We start from the raw sequence: 18,354 nt of genomic DNA on the forward strand, positions 1-18,354 counted from the left end.
GGGACTTTTTACAAGGGCATGGACTGATAGGACAAGGGGGAATGGCATTGTGGTATTGAAGGAGGGCAAGTTTAGATTAGATATCATGAAGAAATTCTTTACTGTGAGGGTAGTGAGGCACTGGAACAGGTTCCTCAGAGAAGTTGTGGCTGCCCCATCCCTGGAAATGTCCAAGGCCAGGTTGGACGGGGCTCTGAGCACCCTGATCTAGTGGAAGGCGTCCCTGCCCATGGCAGAGGTTTGGAATGAGATGAGAAGAGATCGGTTTTTCATTTTGTCTCTATCTACCATTAGGTGGTTATTTTAAGATAAATATAAGTGTATTAGGAGCACAGGTTGCCAATATATAAAACCTCTACTTCCTGAAGTTCACGTGCGAACGTGTTTTAGTTGCCAGAACCTTTTGTGTTTTCAGATTGTGTTTTCAGGCCAAGTACAATTCAGCATTTAAAAACTGCACATGTTGAAGTAGCCCCTCCTCACCCCAAATTAATATTCCTGTATGTTCTAATAGGGGCTGAAGGAAGATGGATTGATAGCTCTGTGTGTGGTGTTGGCTTATGGAGGTGTCTTGTTTGTGTAACACCAACTTAATTTATTACCACCTGCTGTTTCTGCAAATGGTGAGATTGTCGCACACAAATTGCATATTTCATCACTGTGATGGTGGGAATTGATTTATTGTTTCCAGGGAAATAATTGAGTAGAATAAAGATGCACTATAAAGTAAGTTTCATCTTTATGAGCTTCTTAATACCTGTTCATGATCAAATATGTTATAAAAAGATGCAGTAAATTCTTGTGGGGGTAGTGAAACCTTTACTTGATGTCTTCAGGCTTGCCCCAGTTTCTTGACCATGAAGATGTTAAACCAGTCACCCCTTATCTCCAGTGGTGCCCTCCCTGATGAGGGCACACACTGGTGGTTTGGTAGGTCTGTGCTCATGCCTATGCTCATTCGCCCGCTGATGGGTTGTCAAAGAATGTGCCAAAACTGAATTTCACTGCTGTTTTTGAAATGTGTAGCAGTTGAATCAGATATTTCTGCCCCCATTCCATGTTGTTTGAAATTAGGTAACTGTCAGTAAGTACTGAATATGTGGATTTTCTCAGGTGGGATGAGGTGGACCGAGCAGTCGCTCTCGTGGAAGAGGCTGACGCTGGTTGTGGCAGAGGCTGTGTTGGGTTTATTGCTCATGCATTGCAAAGCACGATGTGGTTCTGACCCAGGGTGTCCCCTGCCATGGGAGGCTGGAAAATGGTGCCACATACCAGGATCGAGTATTCTTGAGGTGTTCATGCTTGATTTCTTCCACAATTTGAAGTGACAAAACCAATGAAGCTTCATTGTAGCAAAACTTGTCTTGCTGTAGGGGATTGAACCCAGGTCTTCCAGGTTCCAATTAACTTTTCTACCACAGACCTATATTTTATCCTTTCAAGTATTAGGTTTCTCTTCCTTTGTTGAAGGAAACCCTAAAGTAAATGTATTTCAACTGATTAATACCAGTTGAAATGGCTTTTTTCCCTTGTTTAAAACCTCAAGAAGTGATTCAGTTGGAAGTAGAATGATCTAATCGCAAGTGTTACCTTCTTCAGCTCAGAAGTTTTAACTTTTTTGATGGTTTTTATCTCATTCAAAGCCAAGTCTTTGGCTGATCTGAGGTATGTACTTGAGATGGTTATAGAAAAAAGAAAATTAAATCATTTTTCTAGCATCAGTACTTTGGTAAATGGTTGTCTTTTTCCTGTCCCCACTTACTGCACATTGAGGAAACACCCAAAACAAACATTCTGAACCCACTTTATATGGTAATCATGTTACCTAAGTGAGAGCTTTCCCTTAAAATTGTGACTTCCTAAATGTCAAACATCAGGACCTTTGGTATTTTAAACATGCTTTAATTAATCTAAACTCAAGGAAGATTCAGTAATCCTGTGTTAGTACACTGGTGGTAAATGAGTGAAAAATACCTTTGGTGGAGGCCAAGGGTGTTTTCCTGGATGATACCAGTTTTCAGAGCTTTTCAGTGTTGATGGTTCTTTTCAGGGACTTAATGGAACATTGACTGGAAGACAAAAATCAGTAGCATCAACTTCAATGGGATTAAATTAAAAAGAGCAAAGGCAGTGAATGCCCTTCCCAGTAGATGTGTAGTGTCACAGTAAGGAAGTCCCTGGTTTTGAGGGGACAGGGAATGTGTCCAAGGGAGAATTCCAGCTGCACTGAGGTTGTGAGTGCAAGGACACAGGTCCTGGGTTTAGTTTCAGCCCTACACAGGATGTCAAGAGCATAAAACAATATGGAATCATTGATATTGACTCCAGAAGTCTTGAGAGGGCTCTGATGTTCTTAGTGGATGATTGTTTTAAATTGCCTTTCTAAGGCTGTGTGAAGTTGTGCATGATTTTGGGGTGTTTCTTCTTGGTTTGTGGTTTGTTTGGGTTTTTTCCTACTAAAAAAATCTTAATGTGTCTGTAAATTGTGTATCTATCTGCCTCTAGCTTGACTTAGCCAGAGTACTGAGACTTATTAATCATCAGAGTAGGGGCTTGGACTTGTGATCGTGTCAGTACATGAATCCTGGAGGCCACCAACTGATTCCTCACCAGACACGATGCCTTTACTTGTCTGTTAAGTCAAATAGCACATTTGGGAAAGTTTTGCCTCTCTTCTTTGATAGGTTAAGCTAATTCTGCTTATGCTTCTTCAGGGGCAGGAAATGGAGATTGCCAGGCTAGTGAATGGTGTTGCTGGCATCTAGGTCCTCAAACATAGCACAGAGCCTTGAGGAGCCAAGAGAATTGATTCCTAAGGGGATCCAAGGGAATATCACTACCTACTCCAGTGTTCAGCATCTTATGTGAGAATGCAAAGAGACAAATGGTACATGCCCAGTTCCAACTATGAAAATCGCTGATATTTGTGTGTGTGTGTGTGTGTGTAGATACACTGAAGGATCATCTCAAAAAGCTTGTGATAGGAAAATTATTGTGGTCAGCCTACACTGAACTTCCATTCAGTCAATTGAATAAGAATAACTTTATTCATAATTTCTACTTATATACCAAAGGCTGTAATTACTGGCTTTGGAAAACACTCGGGCCATAATAGGCTTGAGGAAAATTTTTTACAGGTCATTGAATTTTGTAATAGGCCGTTGTCATGCTGTTCCTCTTGGTCACTTAAGTGCCTTTTATCTGATGGTTAAAACTATTAAGGGGGATTAAACATTAAAAGACAGTTGGAACATTTTGAATTATAGACAATAATGTAAAACTAGGAAAGGCAGGGTTCAAGTCAAGTGATAGCCAAACCCAAATGTGATACTGCACAGCTAGAATACCTTACTGCTCTCCTCACTGCCTCTAGTTTCAGGCCATTCTAGTTTTTAATTTCTGAGATCCACACTTACATCATCACCAGTTCTCATGAGTTTTACTGCTCTAGAAGGACAGTAAACTCTTCCTGCTTGTATTTACTTCTAAAGGTGTTTAGAAGAAGAGCTTGTGCTATGCGTGGCCTCCATGGAGCAGCATTTCTGTCAGGAGTATTAGAAAAGGTTATTTGAATTCATACAGCTCACTTTGGTCTCTTGTTTTGATGTTCATAGGAAGGGCTGCTGCCAACCAGTAGTACGGCTTCAAAATAGATAGAATTTAATTTTAACCTTTATTTTAAAACTGCACATTTATTACTTGCTCATTTCTGTGGTGCCTCTTGAAAGAAAACTGCTCCCCTTTAATTCTCTAGAGCTTGCTAGAAGCAAGCAACAGCAAATGCAAGGGAAGATTAGTGTTTACTTGGATTTCAGTGGTGCTGAGGGACCACAGTGAAAGTTCAGAGTGCTATTGAGAAATTAGGCAAGTATCTAACTGGATACCATGTTCTAATTAAAGCATGTACAGACATTGATTTTCTTGTATTCCCAATACAACTCATGTTTCCTCACTATTAAATTTTTAACATTAAAAATAGAAAACGGTGCCAACTCCAAAGGGAATTGCTGGTAGTGCATATTATGCAATGTTTCAATAAAATTGGGTTAAACTGAGTGTTTAAGGTACCTTAGGGCTTAATCCTGTGGGATTTTTAGTGAGAAGGGTGGGTAATGTTTTCAATGTCACGGGGTGGACAGTGAGCAAGACATCTTGGGAATTTGAAAAGTTGCTGCTTGACACTACAAATAGTTCAACCTCTTGTCAGGCCACTGAAACTTTTCTCTATCCCTTCATCCCAAGGTGCAGCTTCCCAAGTAACAACTACTACTTCCCTGGCACTCAGCAAAAGGCACTCACAAGTCCTTGAGCAGCCTCTGTCCATAGCAGCTGTATGGGGAATGTGCCCTTGTTTCATTTAATTCAGGCAATACACTTATTTATTAATTTATTTTTTGCTGAGTTACACTTGTCTTTGTGTTTAACAGGCCCAAGGTTGTCGTACTGCTTTGGTTCATGTGGGTCTTGTAGTTCACAGTGTCTGAATTCTTCCTTTATGCTCCCCTGAAGGTTTAATCTCCTAGAACATTGATATAATTGAAATAAGTTTTCCCATATTGGCAACTTATATTGCTAAACTTGTTTTGACTTTGGTCTGTATTACCTTTGAACTGTTGAAACATAGAATTAGTAACTGTTCAGGCAATATTCCCTGAGGGGAAGGGGAAATGGAATTGCCAGTACTGTTTTTCCATTTCATATTGATACACTGAAATACTTGGTGAGTCAATTTAGGCAAAAATAGATAATAAGAATTCGATTTTAAAATTGTTTTAATGTGTCTGGCTTTATACTTTGACCTGGGAGCCTTGATAAATGCTTTTAGCTGCAAATATTATACTTAAAAATACCTATTTTATCTGGAGGAGTGAGGAGAGAGCAGTGACCGGGGGGGATCAAAGAAGAGGCAGCAAGAGAAATAAATAAATGCCTGCTTGGATGTAGTCATAGCAAATATTACCAATAACAGTGGATATAGCTGAAAGATGTCGAAGGAAAAACAAAGAATTGCTGCTTTTTTCTTCTGCTTTTGAACATCAGCATTAGCTGAAAGGATAAGAACAAGAAAAATAAGCTCAGCAGGGAACAAACAGGGACATTCCAACGTGACTTATGGAAATAGCTGAAATTATTGACTGTCTCTGAAGGCTAAAGTGATCATTCAGGGAAAAAATACCCCATTTCCTCTCTTCCTATATTTGTTCCTAATTTGAAATCACAAACCTAATGGTTTTCTCAAAGTTTCACCCTTAAATCTGCATCCTTAAATGTGTAACAAGATGTTGACATCAGGGAAATGCAGAAAGCCTTGTGGCACACCTGGAATGTTTGCTGCTTCTTCCCTGGGGCATCTCTGTGTTTATAACAGGCAGGGACACACCAAAAGTCAGCAACGTTCTGGCTCTTAACACAGACCCTGAAAATACCAGCTTTGTCATGGGGATAGTGGTTGAAATTGTACATAACACCCTGACTTTCTGGGGGCTTGAGATAGTCAAGTGAATGTTTGCAAGGTGAGTTACAGCAGGATTTAATGCAGGCTGTGAAAACGGCTTGAGCTTGAAATTCATGAGATGTTTACTGTCTGATATGAGATGTGTTATGGATAATTTATGAACTTAAGAGTGTGAAATAAATTCTTAATTTACTTTTCACCTCCAAATCACAAAATTTCAGAGGTTGGAAGGGAGATAGTTTGGTCCCACTCCGCTGCTCAAGCAGGACCAGCTACAGCAGATTGTTCAGGACTGGGTCTGGTTGTGATTTGAATGTCTCCATGGATGGGGATTCCACAACCTCTGGGCATCCTGTTGCAGTGTTCACCCACCTGTGTAGTGCAAAAACTTCCCCTTAATATTTAAAATGGGAGTTCCTGTTTTTTCACATTATGTCCATTAAAGCAGTGTTGTTTGTCAAGGATGCAAGTAATCTAAAGTATTTTATTTATGTTAATAATTATAATATTTGAAAGTGTTTTAAGTCTTGTAGAAGAATTATTACACCAGAACCAGTGAAAGAATCGAACTCTGAATTTTTATTGTATTTTTTTATAGATTCTAATATTTTTAAACAGATTTGATAGATTTTTACTGATTTTTATAGGTTTGAATTGAGATGGACCGAGTTATAACCCATAGATGTCAATACCTTCAAGCCTGAGATGGCTATCAGAATGTGGAGGTTGAGCAACAATAAAATTTCATGGTGTCTACAAAGGACAACGTGAAGTCACCCTGTGAATAATTACAACTTGGTTCCTTGTAGCTGAACCTGTTAACACTGTGTTGTTGGCCATCTGCCAACACTAATATGAGGAACTGTTGTTTGGGGTTTTTTTTATTATATTATCAAACTGCTGATGTTGAAGACATTATTGACATTGAAACTATTTCCCATATGAGACGACTTGACTTTAGTATCAGTTTATTAATCAATTCGTAGCTAATTGATTTAAATATTTTTTAATGACTTTTGACTATCTCGTTAGTGGAAATAATTTAATTTCCAAGTACTCAGAGGTGGTGGTGAAACGTGACTTTGAACTTTGATTGTGCTACTGGAAGTCATAACAGTGGCTTTGTTCTTGATATAGTTAGCAAATGTGGGGATCTGTCAGCAGGAGTCACACTGAGCAGGAAATGGCTTCTAGAAGGATTTAACTTCCCTCAGCCTCAGGTGCTCCCACCACAGTAAAGAAAATCATCTGAACAATAATGTACCATAGTCTGGTAACAACTGCAGCATCTCAGCAGACCCACTCAGGATTTCTAGGCCAGGGCTGGTTTGCTTTTCTCTTCCCCACAAGCTTGGAATAATCCTTCACAGGACTGAGAAATCCATGTTTTCTCTGAAGGGTGAGCACTGGAGATCAGTATGGAAGCTCCAAGGCACGCTGGCACACGTGTTCATGTACAGGTTTGACCACACTTGATTTCATACCACTGGCCTGAATGTGCCCCAGCTCAGTTTTGCCACAATATCCAATAAAATACAGTAGAATTAAGTCACAGAATCAGAGAGGGCTTTGGGTCAGAAGGGACTTTCAAGACCATCTTGTTCCAACCCCCCACCATGGGCAGGGACACCTTCCACTAGACCAGGTTGGCCTGTCCAACCTTGAGTACTTCCAGTGAGGGGCATCCACAGATGTGACCTATTCCATTGTCTCAAAATTTCTGACCCATTTCTAATCTAAATCTGCCTTCTCTTAGTTGACTGTAGCTTGTTTCTGCTCCATGGTAGCACACACTGCTTTTCTGTTTAATACCAAGAGAACTAAAGCTGCTCATTTAAACTGAGGTCTGTAATGGCAGGATTACCCACCAGTCTGGTTTGAATTTAGAAAGCCCAAATAAGCATCCTGGTCTTGTCTGAGCTTTCTTTGTATCATAAAACAACCAGGCAGCTCTTGTGAAGTAGTTGTTTAACAGCAGCTGTGTTTTACAAAGTTTTGGCCTGGGGCAGAGTTTTACAGTCACATTACAAGCTCAAACCCAGGGGCTAGTTTTAATGGGAACGTTAATAGGTCCATAACCAGAGATATGGCATGTGTGTCTATACCTCAAGCTATCAAGTTTATTGCTCTTTTTGTGCTTCATAAAGTAAGCATTGGGATTTTTAAAGGAAGTTGTAAGAAACTGAAGGAAAACTTGCTTTTCTAATTTTTCAGAGAGGGTTGTTTTGCCTTTAAAAACCTCTGTGAAATAAAACCTTGTAAAAATTGACCCTGTATCCAGTACTGTCAGTCTGATGTTTAATTCCACAGTTTCCCCTCAATGTAATGAATATGGAAAAAAGTATAATAGTGTTTTGCCTGTCCATTGAAATTATGTCTTGTAAGAGCACTTCTCTGTGTAGGAACTGGTGTCTTGCATCACTTTTCTGCTCCAAAGGGATGTAGATTGTCCATACTAAGTCTGTGGTCTTCTAAATGCTTGTTTTGGTATTTCCCTGTAGCTTTTCTCCCTGTTCTTTTTCAGCCACATAAAACGTGATGAGTATGTGTATGAAGTAGATGGGGTATGGTGAATTAATATTAAAGCAGGCATTCTTTTGGTTCTCCTCTATGAAAAAATGACTCATCTCACTTTGGTTTGTACCAAATTTCCCTGCTGTTCTCATATGTAAACTTCAAATAAAGCTCAGTGGTTTCATTAGTGACCTTGAGGTAGGGGAGGATGTTCTGAAGGAGGCAGAGCATCCTGCACAAGGTCAGTGGCTTTGTCCGAGCCTGAGAACCAATTTCATTCTGAGCAGTTGTACTGTTGAAGGGCTTCATTTGCCTGAATGTGTCCTGGTGAAACTCTGTGGGCCTTTGGAGTGAACCTGTGGCTATTTTAACCTTAGAGGAAAGGAGCCCCGCAGTCAGGAGCTTGTATGGTCATGTCATCTTGGTCTTGAGCTGCCATGGGGGAGATTTTTGTGCCTGTTTCAGCTTTAAAGTCGATGTTTATATGAAAACAGCTGGCAGGCTCTTTTGATGAGAAGTCAAGAGTTGCTGAGAGGCTCCTGGCATTTTCAGATCTGTATCTGTTGGTGTGGGGTGGGGAGGAGGAGAGGCTTCAATGTGAGCATAAGGTTGGCTTAAGATGTGTGTATTGATAGCCAGAAAAAAGGAACAATAAAGCTGTAGTGGTTTCTTGAGTTTTCCGACAGATATGAAACTGTGACAGGTGGGGGAAGTGTCCCTCAATGGTCAGACACTGGGGGAGTGTTTGGGAGAAGTCTCCTTGATTTCTCCTCCCATCTTCCCTGAGGGCAGGATGTTACAGGCCTTTTGTCTGCCCAGTGTTAAATTCTTACAGTTCTGTTGGACAAATGCAATTCAACCATTTATTCAAGAGGTAAAGACATCCTGCCCAGATGGGCTGTTATTTCCTCTTTATCTGGTGGGCTGAATCAGATAGATGATGCTTAAGACCTCTAGTCCTGTTTTAGCCTCACAAATGTTGTCATCTACGGTCTTTAGATTTCAAGCCCTGATACTGCTGGTGTTAATTCCTGTTAGCTGAGCTCATGGCGTGGTTTGGCCTTGCTGGTGTGAGGACCAGCTGCTGCTGTGGGGGAGGATGCTGTCCCCTCACTCTTCACCCTGACCACAGGCTGCTTCTGCTGCCCTTCCTATCTGGCAGCTTCAGGCAGCCATGGTATAAAACTAAGCCAGCCCTGAAAACCAAATCACCGGTTGGGTTTTTTTTCCCCTGATGGTTTCCTGAAGCAGAGCACCGTGGTGGGTGGCAGGTTGGTGGCTGAAGCTCTGAGGGGCAGCCAGGCATTACAGGAGCTCAGCTGGGATCAGGGATCTCTCTCTTGCCTCACTGTGAAGTAAACCCAGGGCTCAGGCGTTCAGTTTACTACCAGAAAGGCGTTTGGAGCACTGTGCCAAAAAGATCAAGTTTAGTTTATTTTTAACTTCTCCACATTTTCAAAACTGCCTCTCCACTGGCTGCTCACTGTGAAGAGGAGGAGGTATGGAAAGCTCTGTGCACTTATCCAAGCCCTGGAGCAAAGCCCTGCAGTTCTTTGCACTCTCCAGCCAGCAGACTGGAATGATGCTCAAGACTGGCAGGCAGGAAGAAGGTACTGTTTGCTCTTTTTCTCTTGGACTGCATTGATTTCACAGACACCATCTGCTTGTGGCTGACTAATTAGGAGCAGTAGCCAAGAGGCAGTTTTCTTCTCTTTCCTTTGAGATGCAGACTCATACCAAGGCATGCCTTTTGCCACCAGAGTTGGAAATCAGTGTGGCTGAAGATAAAACTTGTTCAGGAGTGGATGAGAGGAAGGTCAGGAGTCTTAATGCTTCCTCAGCAAAGAATGAATTTAGCTCTGGTCACACTGATTCCCAAAATAACACAAAACAAGTGATGTGACAGTGTCTTAGCCTTGAATAGGAGAGCCTGGTGGTAGTGTGCGTTTTTGTAGTGGAGACGTTCCTTAAGACCAGACTTGGCAGATTTTAGGGATGGAAACTCCTGTTAAAACTGGAAGGTGCTGTTTGGTCTTGAAGGCTTTGTCAGGGACCTGGGTTAAGTCACTGGGAAACTAAAAGAAGAGGTTTGCTTCAGATACCACTTTTGTAAATGATTGTATTGTTCAAATTCAGATCATTTGCTCCAATGGGGTTGCAGTTTCTCTGGTAGTCATCTGGATACTTTTTATATTTGTAGATACCTATCTGTTTTAGTTGCCTTCCAAAAAGGCAAGGAGTCTTTATGGTTTTCCAGTAAAAGCCTTATATAAATCAGTGTAAAATCCAGGTATAACTAAAATGAATTCCTTTTTTGTTTCCCCTTTCCTAGAATATGACAGATACCTAGCATCCAGCAAAACCATGGCAGCAGCTTACCTTGATCCAAACTTGAATCATACACCAAGTTCGAGTGCAAAGACGCACCTCAGTACTGGGATGGAGCGTTCCCCGGGGGCCATGGAACGAGTCCTGAAGGTTTTCCACTACTTTGAAAACAGCAGTGAACCAACTACGTGGGCCAGCATTATCCGGCATGGAGATGCTACTGACGTCCGTGTAAGTCTGTTTTTAGCATTCTTGTGCTGTCTTTAGGTTAAGTTTTAACTTAAAAAATGAGAGGTGAAAGTCTGGAAGCAAACAAACTCGAAAGTTTCGGGGTTTATTTTAAAAGAATCTTTACCTGTTGTATTTTGTGAGTAACTTCAGAAGCTTTAAATGGTACCAACCTTCCTTGAGAATAAAAAACCTTAATGATTATGTATTGTTCTAAAGAAATGAGAATTCTTATTTTGAAATTTAGAACAGTGGTTGTCAGTCTAGATGCCACTACTGGTGTCTGTTAGTTGACTTTTACCACTTTATACTCCCTGAAAGCCTGTCTGACACCTCATGGCAGGAATGAGAGCTGGGACGAAGATGACATTAAATTGCACTTCTCATGTTTCAAAAAATAAAATTTATATTTAAATGTAAGATATGTGTGCATTCACACATTTAAAATGTTTAAATATAGTTTGTACATCACTTTAAAAAGTATTGTTTGAAAACTCATTGCCCCACAGTGTTAGAAAATTAAGCTGAAGGGCTCTTTTGTCCCCCAATAAGTCCATTTGTTCCCCTCCTCCCTGGTAGTCACCTGTTGCTTGTATTTTCATAATGTTGTCCTTCAGTTCATCTATGGAAAACAACAAAGGTTGGGATTTTTTAAAGAGTCAGTATCTGTAATCTTAGAGATATGTGGAAATGTTATGTATGCATGGAAACACTGTTTATTCTGAAGCATCTTTAATGCTGAGATATATACTTACCTTTTACTACATTTATTCTTTCAATTTTTGAGGTATTGCAGTATTTAAACTGAAATGAAGCTCAGTCTAACATGTCAAAATGCTTTTGTTGTTTGCTTGATTTTTAGTTATCCTCCAAGAGCAGAATCTTACATGGTGGTAGGTGGTGTGGGGGTTGTTTTCTGCTGTGAGGTTCTTGCTGTAGAAGCAGGTTCCCATCTGCTCCTTCCTTCCAACAGTACTTCAGATTCCACTCCAAAGACGAGATGCTGCTGAAGGGAGAGAGTTGTCAGAGTAGAGGTGACCTGTTGTCTCCTCCTGCCCACTGGAAAACCAAGTAAAAAAAATACTGAAGAGTTTTGGATGTTTGCTCTTCCTTTCCTACTGTTTGTTTCCATGACTGCATATGCTCAAGACCCAAGAGCATTCCTCAGTGGAACAGGTCTTGTGGCCTTGATCTTACACCTGTGAAATCCAAGGATTTTCATTGGCAATGATCAGGAAATCTGTCTCTTGTCAATTCAGTAAGCTCATATCTCTGTTCAGGGATAATTTGGTGAGCAGACAGATTAGGGGTACAACAGGAACCTTCACCATCAAACTGCATACACTTATTTTTACATGGAATAGGGGTTTTTGGGTTCCACTTGAAACATTGTTGCTCCCTGGCTTAATTACAATGGTTTCATGTATCTGATCTGATTGATTTATTTCATAAAGTGTATTACTTGGTACAAGGAGAGAAAAGCTATGTCTCGGTATGTTTTTAACCTCGCAAACCTCTCCTGTGAGTGAATGTCCAGGGGTCCTAATGTGGGACTTGAAATGGAAGCTTCTTTTTCTGAAGTGTGTAAAACCTGAAAAACAAAAGCAGAGATCAAATCTGTTTTTTCCAGCTCAGAAATAACCTGTGGTTATGGACTTTAAAGATACAAAACTTACACTCCCTGTAAGAAATTCCATGCTGAGCTCAGTTTGCATTTACATTCTTGCTTTAAGCAAGAATATGTCTTTTTTATATAAAAACAGGATCAAAAGAAAGGCAAGTAGCAGTTATTTGAGGCTTGCCTTAATTTTTAATTCTTATATGTACATTTAATTGGGTGATTGTTTCCAAAAGAAATTTGATTTTTGTGTTCTTCTTTCCTGATAAAGAAGCTGATGGGAAGCTGTTAAACTTCCTTCTTTTAACAAATGGTGTTTCTTTTTTTATTTTGTTAGACTGGGACAGTGACTGTTGAATGTGCAGGTACTCCATAGTAAAGGACTGGCATTGATGTATTACCATGACATTTATTTTAGAAACAGTAAACCCTTGTTGGAGTACAAGCCTACATTCCATTGGAATGACTGCTGTTCGACCAAGCCGAATAATTTAAGATTAAAATAGCCTTGAAGGTTTTTTTGCCTTAGTTTTACCCTCCCTCCTTTTGTGGAGGAGACAGAGCTTCCATTTCTTCTGAATTACAACCTGAGGAGGAGACTGGAGCTAGGTTTGGCCTTTGGCTTGTTTCCAAGGAACTTTGAAGGATATTCAGAGGTGAATGTCTTTGAGACAGTTCTGCAATTAAAAGAAAAAAGGTCTTTTAAGACTCTTCCCTGGTCAGCACAGCTGCTGGGATGATGGCTGGGGGAACATTTCCAGTACTCAAAGGAAGTCAGACTTGGTCTGAAATCTCCAGAAGAGCCAATTAAAGGTACTTCTGCTGGTAAAGCAGAGGGCTTCATGGAAAGTACTAATATCAAGGGAAAATAAATCCTGATTTGTGGTTTGAAACATCATCTGTTTCTAACAGAGTCCACTTTGTGAATGGAAAGGGGGTGTTTGACGGTCAAAGAAGTGAGGAAAAGGGCCTTTCACTACTTCCTAAGAGTAGATTGGAAACAGTGCTTTAGCTGTATGCCTTATCCACAAATCCTTGATCATGAGAGGAAACCCTTTTCATTAAAACTCATGTTATTAAGCTCATAGGAACAGAACTTGGCTTTCTATAGGAGTCTGTTAACAGAGTCCAGACTGTGATTTCATTGCTGTTTGTCTTAAAATACCTTTCAGCAAGACAACAGTGTGGCTACATGAAAGCTTTGCTTTGAGGAGAACTTTGGGCTATCGACCTCTGCTTATTCTGGATGGATTTAGTCCCTCAAGGACAGCTGTTTCCTTGGAGGGATGAAGGCTGTAGTCTGCAGTGGATGCAGAGGCAGCTTCTCAATTCTGGGAAATGCTTTCTTGGATTTCAAAGAACTGGCGTGCTCTCTTCACCTTTTTCTCCTTTGGTATTACGCTACAGACACGCTTCACTTCCAGAAGAAAAAAAAGGCTTTTATGAATGTGCAAACAGTGGTGTCCTCCTGTGAATGTGTATGTAGACAGACATGCATTTTCCAGGGAAAGAAGGGTTGTTTGTCTTCCCTGTTTATCTTGGTATGACTTCATTTGGATGTGTTGTCTGGGTGCATATGCACAACGAGGGATTTCCAGGCTTTGGGCTTGGAGAGAATGCAGGGCATGCTCTGCCCTGCTCACAGCCCCAGGTGTGGCATATGAGGAGGTGGGTGTTGCTGAGATGGAATTTCTTTGGGCTCAAGTGCACCCTGAAAGTAAACACTGCCACCACATCGTGATCAGCACTTGGAGTAAATCACCTCTCTGTTTTCAGAAGTTGTGGTTGAAGCAGAATTGTAACCATATTTGACAAAAAAAAAAAAATTAGTGCTATGCATTTAGAAGATTTGAGGAGTGGGAAGGGTTGGGATTTTTAGAAAACAGGCATTTGGAAGCCTCGTGTGAGCCCTTACTGGGTGGCTTTTGGTGAAGTGCAGATCTTCTATATGGTCTTGCTTTCCCACCCCAGAGGTGCCCAGCTTGCATCCATTACACCTTCTTTTAAATTTCTAGCCCTTAAAGCTTGTCCTTGATTCTTGACTAGTAGTTGTGAGATGTAAAGGTGGCATTATTTATATGGAAGTAATAACCACAAATCTCAAACCAGGTTATTGCCAGACATGCATCCTGCCGTGATCCTCATACAGATTTATTTTCTTCCAGTTTTGTTACACTGTCTAAAACATAAACTGGATAGAGACAGCATTAAAACTTCCAGTTGTCAGCTTTGTCCTTATTTCTGGAGTTAGAAGTGTGGTTAGAGCTCTTGAACAAGTAAAGGTACAATGTCCAGGGCTCTTTGAACCTGTCCATAATTTGGATGTCTTTTTCTTCCTTTTCTATCCAGTACCACCCCAAAATGTCAACTTCTTTAATATTGACAGAATAAGAACTCAAAAAGCTGAATAAAAAAAGAAAAACATCCTTAGCTAAGGGTAAGAATATATCTAACCTTAAAAAAATTGACATGCTTTGGCTGTGTCCGATCCCTACATCATAGTAAAAGACCAGAGCAACTTCATCAACTTCCCTATCCACCTGCAAAATCTTACTTTTCACAGGTAGAAGGTATGGCTGCAGGATTGGAAGGTTGTGTATTCCAGTCTGTTCCCTAAGTTGAACTTTTTAGGAGAAGGGCTGAAGCACATTCAGCTGAGTCATCTCTAAAGTAGTTTATTCAACTGCATTGCTGTGTTAGTATTTCTTGGTTGTTTTTTCCTGTTTGTTTCCCATTCAATCCATGCTGTACTTTTACCTTGTAGTATAAGAGACCAGAGTACTCGATTGGAGATGCAGTTTGTGGTGGAGGAGTGGAAACACTGTGTAGTGCAAAGGTCTACAATTCAAATTTATCCTGGTTAGACACGTGTTTCTTCTGGCAGCTGTGCCAGCTCCTTTCTTGCTGTTTGTTTTCTTGTGCTACCACCGTAGTTGTGCTGGCATAGGTGGTGTGTGACTGTTTGGCAGACTCAGTCCAAGTTAAAATGAATGCTTGTTTTACTGTTGCCTTTAATCCAGATCAGTTCTGTAATCTTGTTAGCTGCATCGTCTTGCAAACTGACACAGCTGAGGAGGCTGGGGGAAGAAAGGAAATCCCTGTTTATGCTGGCACTGTAGTATGCACCACTAGTGAATAGAGTATTAAAGCTTTATTGATGAGCAGCATTCCTGTTTCCAGACATTTCCCAAGAAGGATGTTGCCTGTTCTGAAAAAAGGCAAGAGATTTGTCAGTCCAACCTCAGTCACAGAGAAGACTTAACTTCCAGCCACAATTCCACCCATTCACCTTCATCTCTGTCCTCCAAGTCTGTCCCCCTTTTTTAAACCCGCCTTATTTTGACCCAATATCTGGACAAAAGGTCCCAAAAGCCTACTGTGGCTAGTCTGGAGCAGGGCTGGTCTACACCATACTGGTTCTGGTTGACCAGATATCCAGCAGTTGAACTCACTGCTTCCCAACTGTGGAATGGGCCAGATGTGCTTTGTTGCTGCTCAGTTCCTCCTAAACCCACCAGAAGCTTGAAGAGTTATAGGAGAATGAGCATGTGGTAGGGCTGCTCTTATGTATCTGCTGCTGTCTGTAAAGGAGATGCAAGTGTATTCCTCAGAAAAGGTTTTATCTGAGGGATTTCTCTTTAAAAGTAGACTCATGATAATACAGTAACAGGATGAGCAGATTGGTCACACCTGTGGAAAAAGTTCTGTGGAAAGAGTCTGAGCACTGGCAGGACTGCAAACCATGCCAGGTTAGTATTTTTGGTGAAGTCTGCTGTATACAGCAATGGTTACATATTCAAATCTAATTTCTATGTGTGTATAGTAATATATGTGCTTTGAGGTAGTGGAACTATTTGATGTATAGAAGCAGACTGGAGTCCACTGATTCTAACATCAACCAGATATATGTAAAAAATGTATAAAATCATTCCTGATCTAGTATAAGAGCTAGAAAATCAGTACAATTTACATCCCTTCCTTCCTTCTCTCCTCTGTCTGCCTGCTTTGTACCAGGTGAACAAGGTGTGGTTGTAGTGTTAGTTTGGAGGTGCCTCCCTTCTGAGAACCTGAAAAAAGTATAAGGACTCAAAACTACAGACCTGCAAATGTAAACAGTAGAAAAAAGGTGTATGGTACTGTGATAATCTATCTGATTATAACAGACTTGAGCTTTAGAATTCCTGTTTTACTTGTGCAGAATACTCTTGATAGCCTTGGGTGAGATGCACATGCAAAATAGCATTTTAAAACCAATATAAATAGCCCTCTGTTTTTTTCAGAAGACACCTAGATCTGTAGATGATTTCAAGTGAACAGCACATCCTGCATCAGTACTTAACCATACAAGAACTGGACCCAAGGGAACTCTTAGACTTTGCAAGTGCAACTGAGGATAAGGAATAGTGAAATACAGAATCAGAAAAATCTGGGTTGGAAAGGACCTTTAAAGGTCATCTATTCCAGCCCTGCTGCAATGAGCAGGGACATCAACTAGATCAGATTGTTCAGAGCCCAGTCTAACCTGGTCTGAATCTTTCCAGGGATGAGACATCCACCACCTCTCTGGGCAACCTATGCCAGTGTTTTACCACCCTCACTGTAAAAAAACTTCATAATATCTAAACTCAACCTACTCTCTTTCAGTGTAAAGCCATTCACCCTTGTCCTGTCACTCCACGCCCTTGCAAAAAGTCCCTTTCCAGCTCTCTTGGAGCCCCTTTAGGTACTGGAAGGGGCTCTAAAGTCCCCCTGGAGCCTTTTCTTACCCAGAATGAACAACCCCAACTCTCACATCCTGTCTCCAGAGCAGAGGTGCTCCAGCCCTCTGATCACCTTTGCAGCCTTGCTCCAACAGGTCCTTGTCCTTCCTGTGCTGGGGACTCCAGAGCTGGATGCAGTTCTCCAGGTGGGGTCTCACCAGAGGGGAATAGAGGGGCAGAATCCCCTCCCTTGATCTGTTGCCCACATTACTTTTGATGTTAAGCTCTGAAAAACTAAACTTACTGTCAACATTTCAAACACTGTTATGTTTATTTGGGAAGTGTGCAGTAGGATCAGAAAAGTGCTGATTCATCCAAGAAGACTGGAAAGCAGGGCTGTACCAGCTCTGCTCTGTCAGTCCTGTTGGCATGTGCTTGGAGGGTTCCATGTGGAATTATGTGTGGGTGTGGAGAGGTGCTTGGGATGACAGATGTGAGTATGGCCTGATTGTGAAAGGCTCTGAGGCACTTGAGTGGATGAGGTGCCTGAGCCGAGGGTGTCTCTGGACTGGAAAGGTGACAGGACCCTGGGCACACCAGCACAGCCTCTGTTCAGGTGATATTTTCAATATAAACTTGTAGGGTTTCAGTGGCAGAGTCCTGTTCATCCTGATCAGTTCTCCAGTCTAGTTTATCATAAAATACAGAAACTTGTTTGCTGGATCAGCACCGGAGAAAGCACCATAATGAGAAAAAGATGCATGTGGGCTTTTCTCTTTGAATGTCAGACGTGGTGTTATCTGAGGACAAGCCAGCTTTTGGTGTTGTGAGCACGCTCTAGAGTTTTCCTTTATAGAAATTTTAAGTTAATTTCCATCAGAGCTGTGTCATTTACTTTTGTCCAGCTTTTCCTTTAAGCTCCCCATATAAATCTCTCATCAGGAGTTACAATACTTGATATAGATAGTGTTTGACATATTTGAAGGGCTGCACAAACATTAGCACACTGTCCCTATATCAGAGGAGCTCCTTAAAGACTTTTTCTAGTGCAAGAAACTTTCTCCTTCCTACTAAATAAGGAAATTAGGTTTGTAGTCACACTGGGAGTATATTATTCCATCTTCAATTTATTCATAGTAGCACATCAGCTCTGTTAATTTACAAGCAAGCAATTCATTTTCCCTCATTTACAGAAGGATGAGGTAGTATTGGTACATACTGGGAGAGCCCTGTGCCTTTCGGCCTTTCTCTGGTCTTGTCTTGATTTTTCAACATTCAAATACACTCTGCTGTAAATGGTTTTTTTGCCACATTCTCCTGATTTAGGACAAATATTAATTTTCAAATTAGCTGTGTTGAATATCTGTGGGTTCTTTAGACAAATGAGTAAAAGTGAGTGCTATCGAGTTTTCTAGCTGTAGAAAAAGCTTTTTCTTCTTCCCTCTGGGGTAAAGGGAGGGAAGGGTGACCCATCTGTTGTTGATAGGAAGTTCCTCTGGGGGCTTCCCACT

The 18,354-nt window shown here is 41.0% G+C and overlaps 1 protein-coding gene across 18 annotated transcripts in view; it reads left to right on the forward strand.

The window, feature by feature from the left end:
• The window catches only part of PTK2 (protein tyrosine kinase 2), a 175,635-nt gene that overhangs the window by 56,582 nt on the left and 100,699 nt on the right, over positions 1-18,354 (forward strand). For all 18 annotated transcript variants that reach the window (XM_029959399.1, XM_018075708.2, XM_018075722.1 and 15 more), the window contains one exon: positions 10,302-10,528. In XM_029959399.1, the coding sequence (XP_029815259.1) occupies positions 10,334-10,528 (195 nt within the window). In that variant the 5' untranslated portion in view covers positions 10,302-10,333. The remainder of the gene's footprint in view (positions 1-10,301; positions 10,529-18,354) is intronic.

This window comes from Manacus vitellinus, unplaced genomic scaffold, assembly GCF_001715985.3.
Source record: "Manacus vitellinus isolate BGI_N305 unplaced genomic scaffold, ASM171598v3 scaffold_1_pilon, whole genome shotgun sequence".
Classification (NCBI taxonomy): Eukaryota; Metazoa; Chordata; class Aves; order Passeriformes; family Pipridae; genus Manacus; species Manacus vitellinus.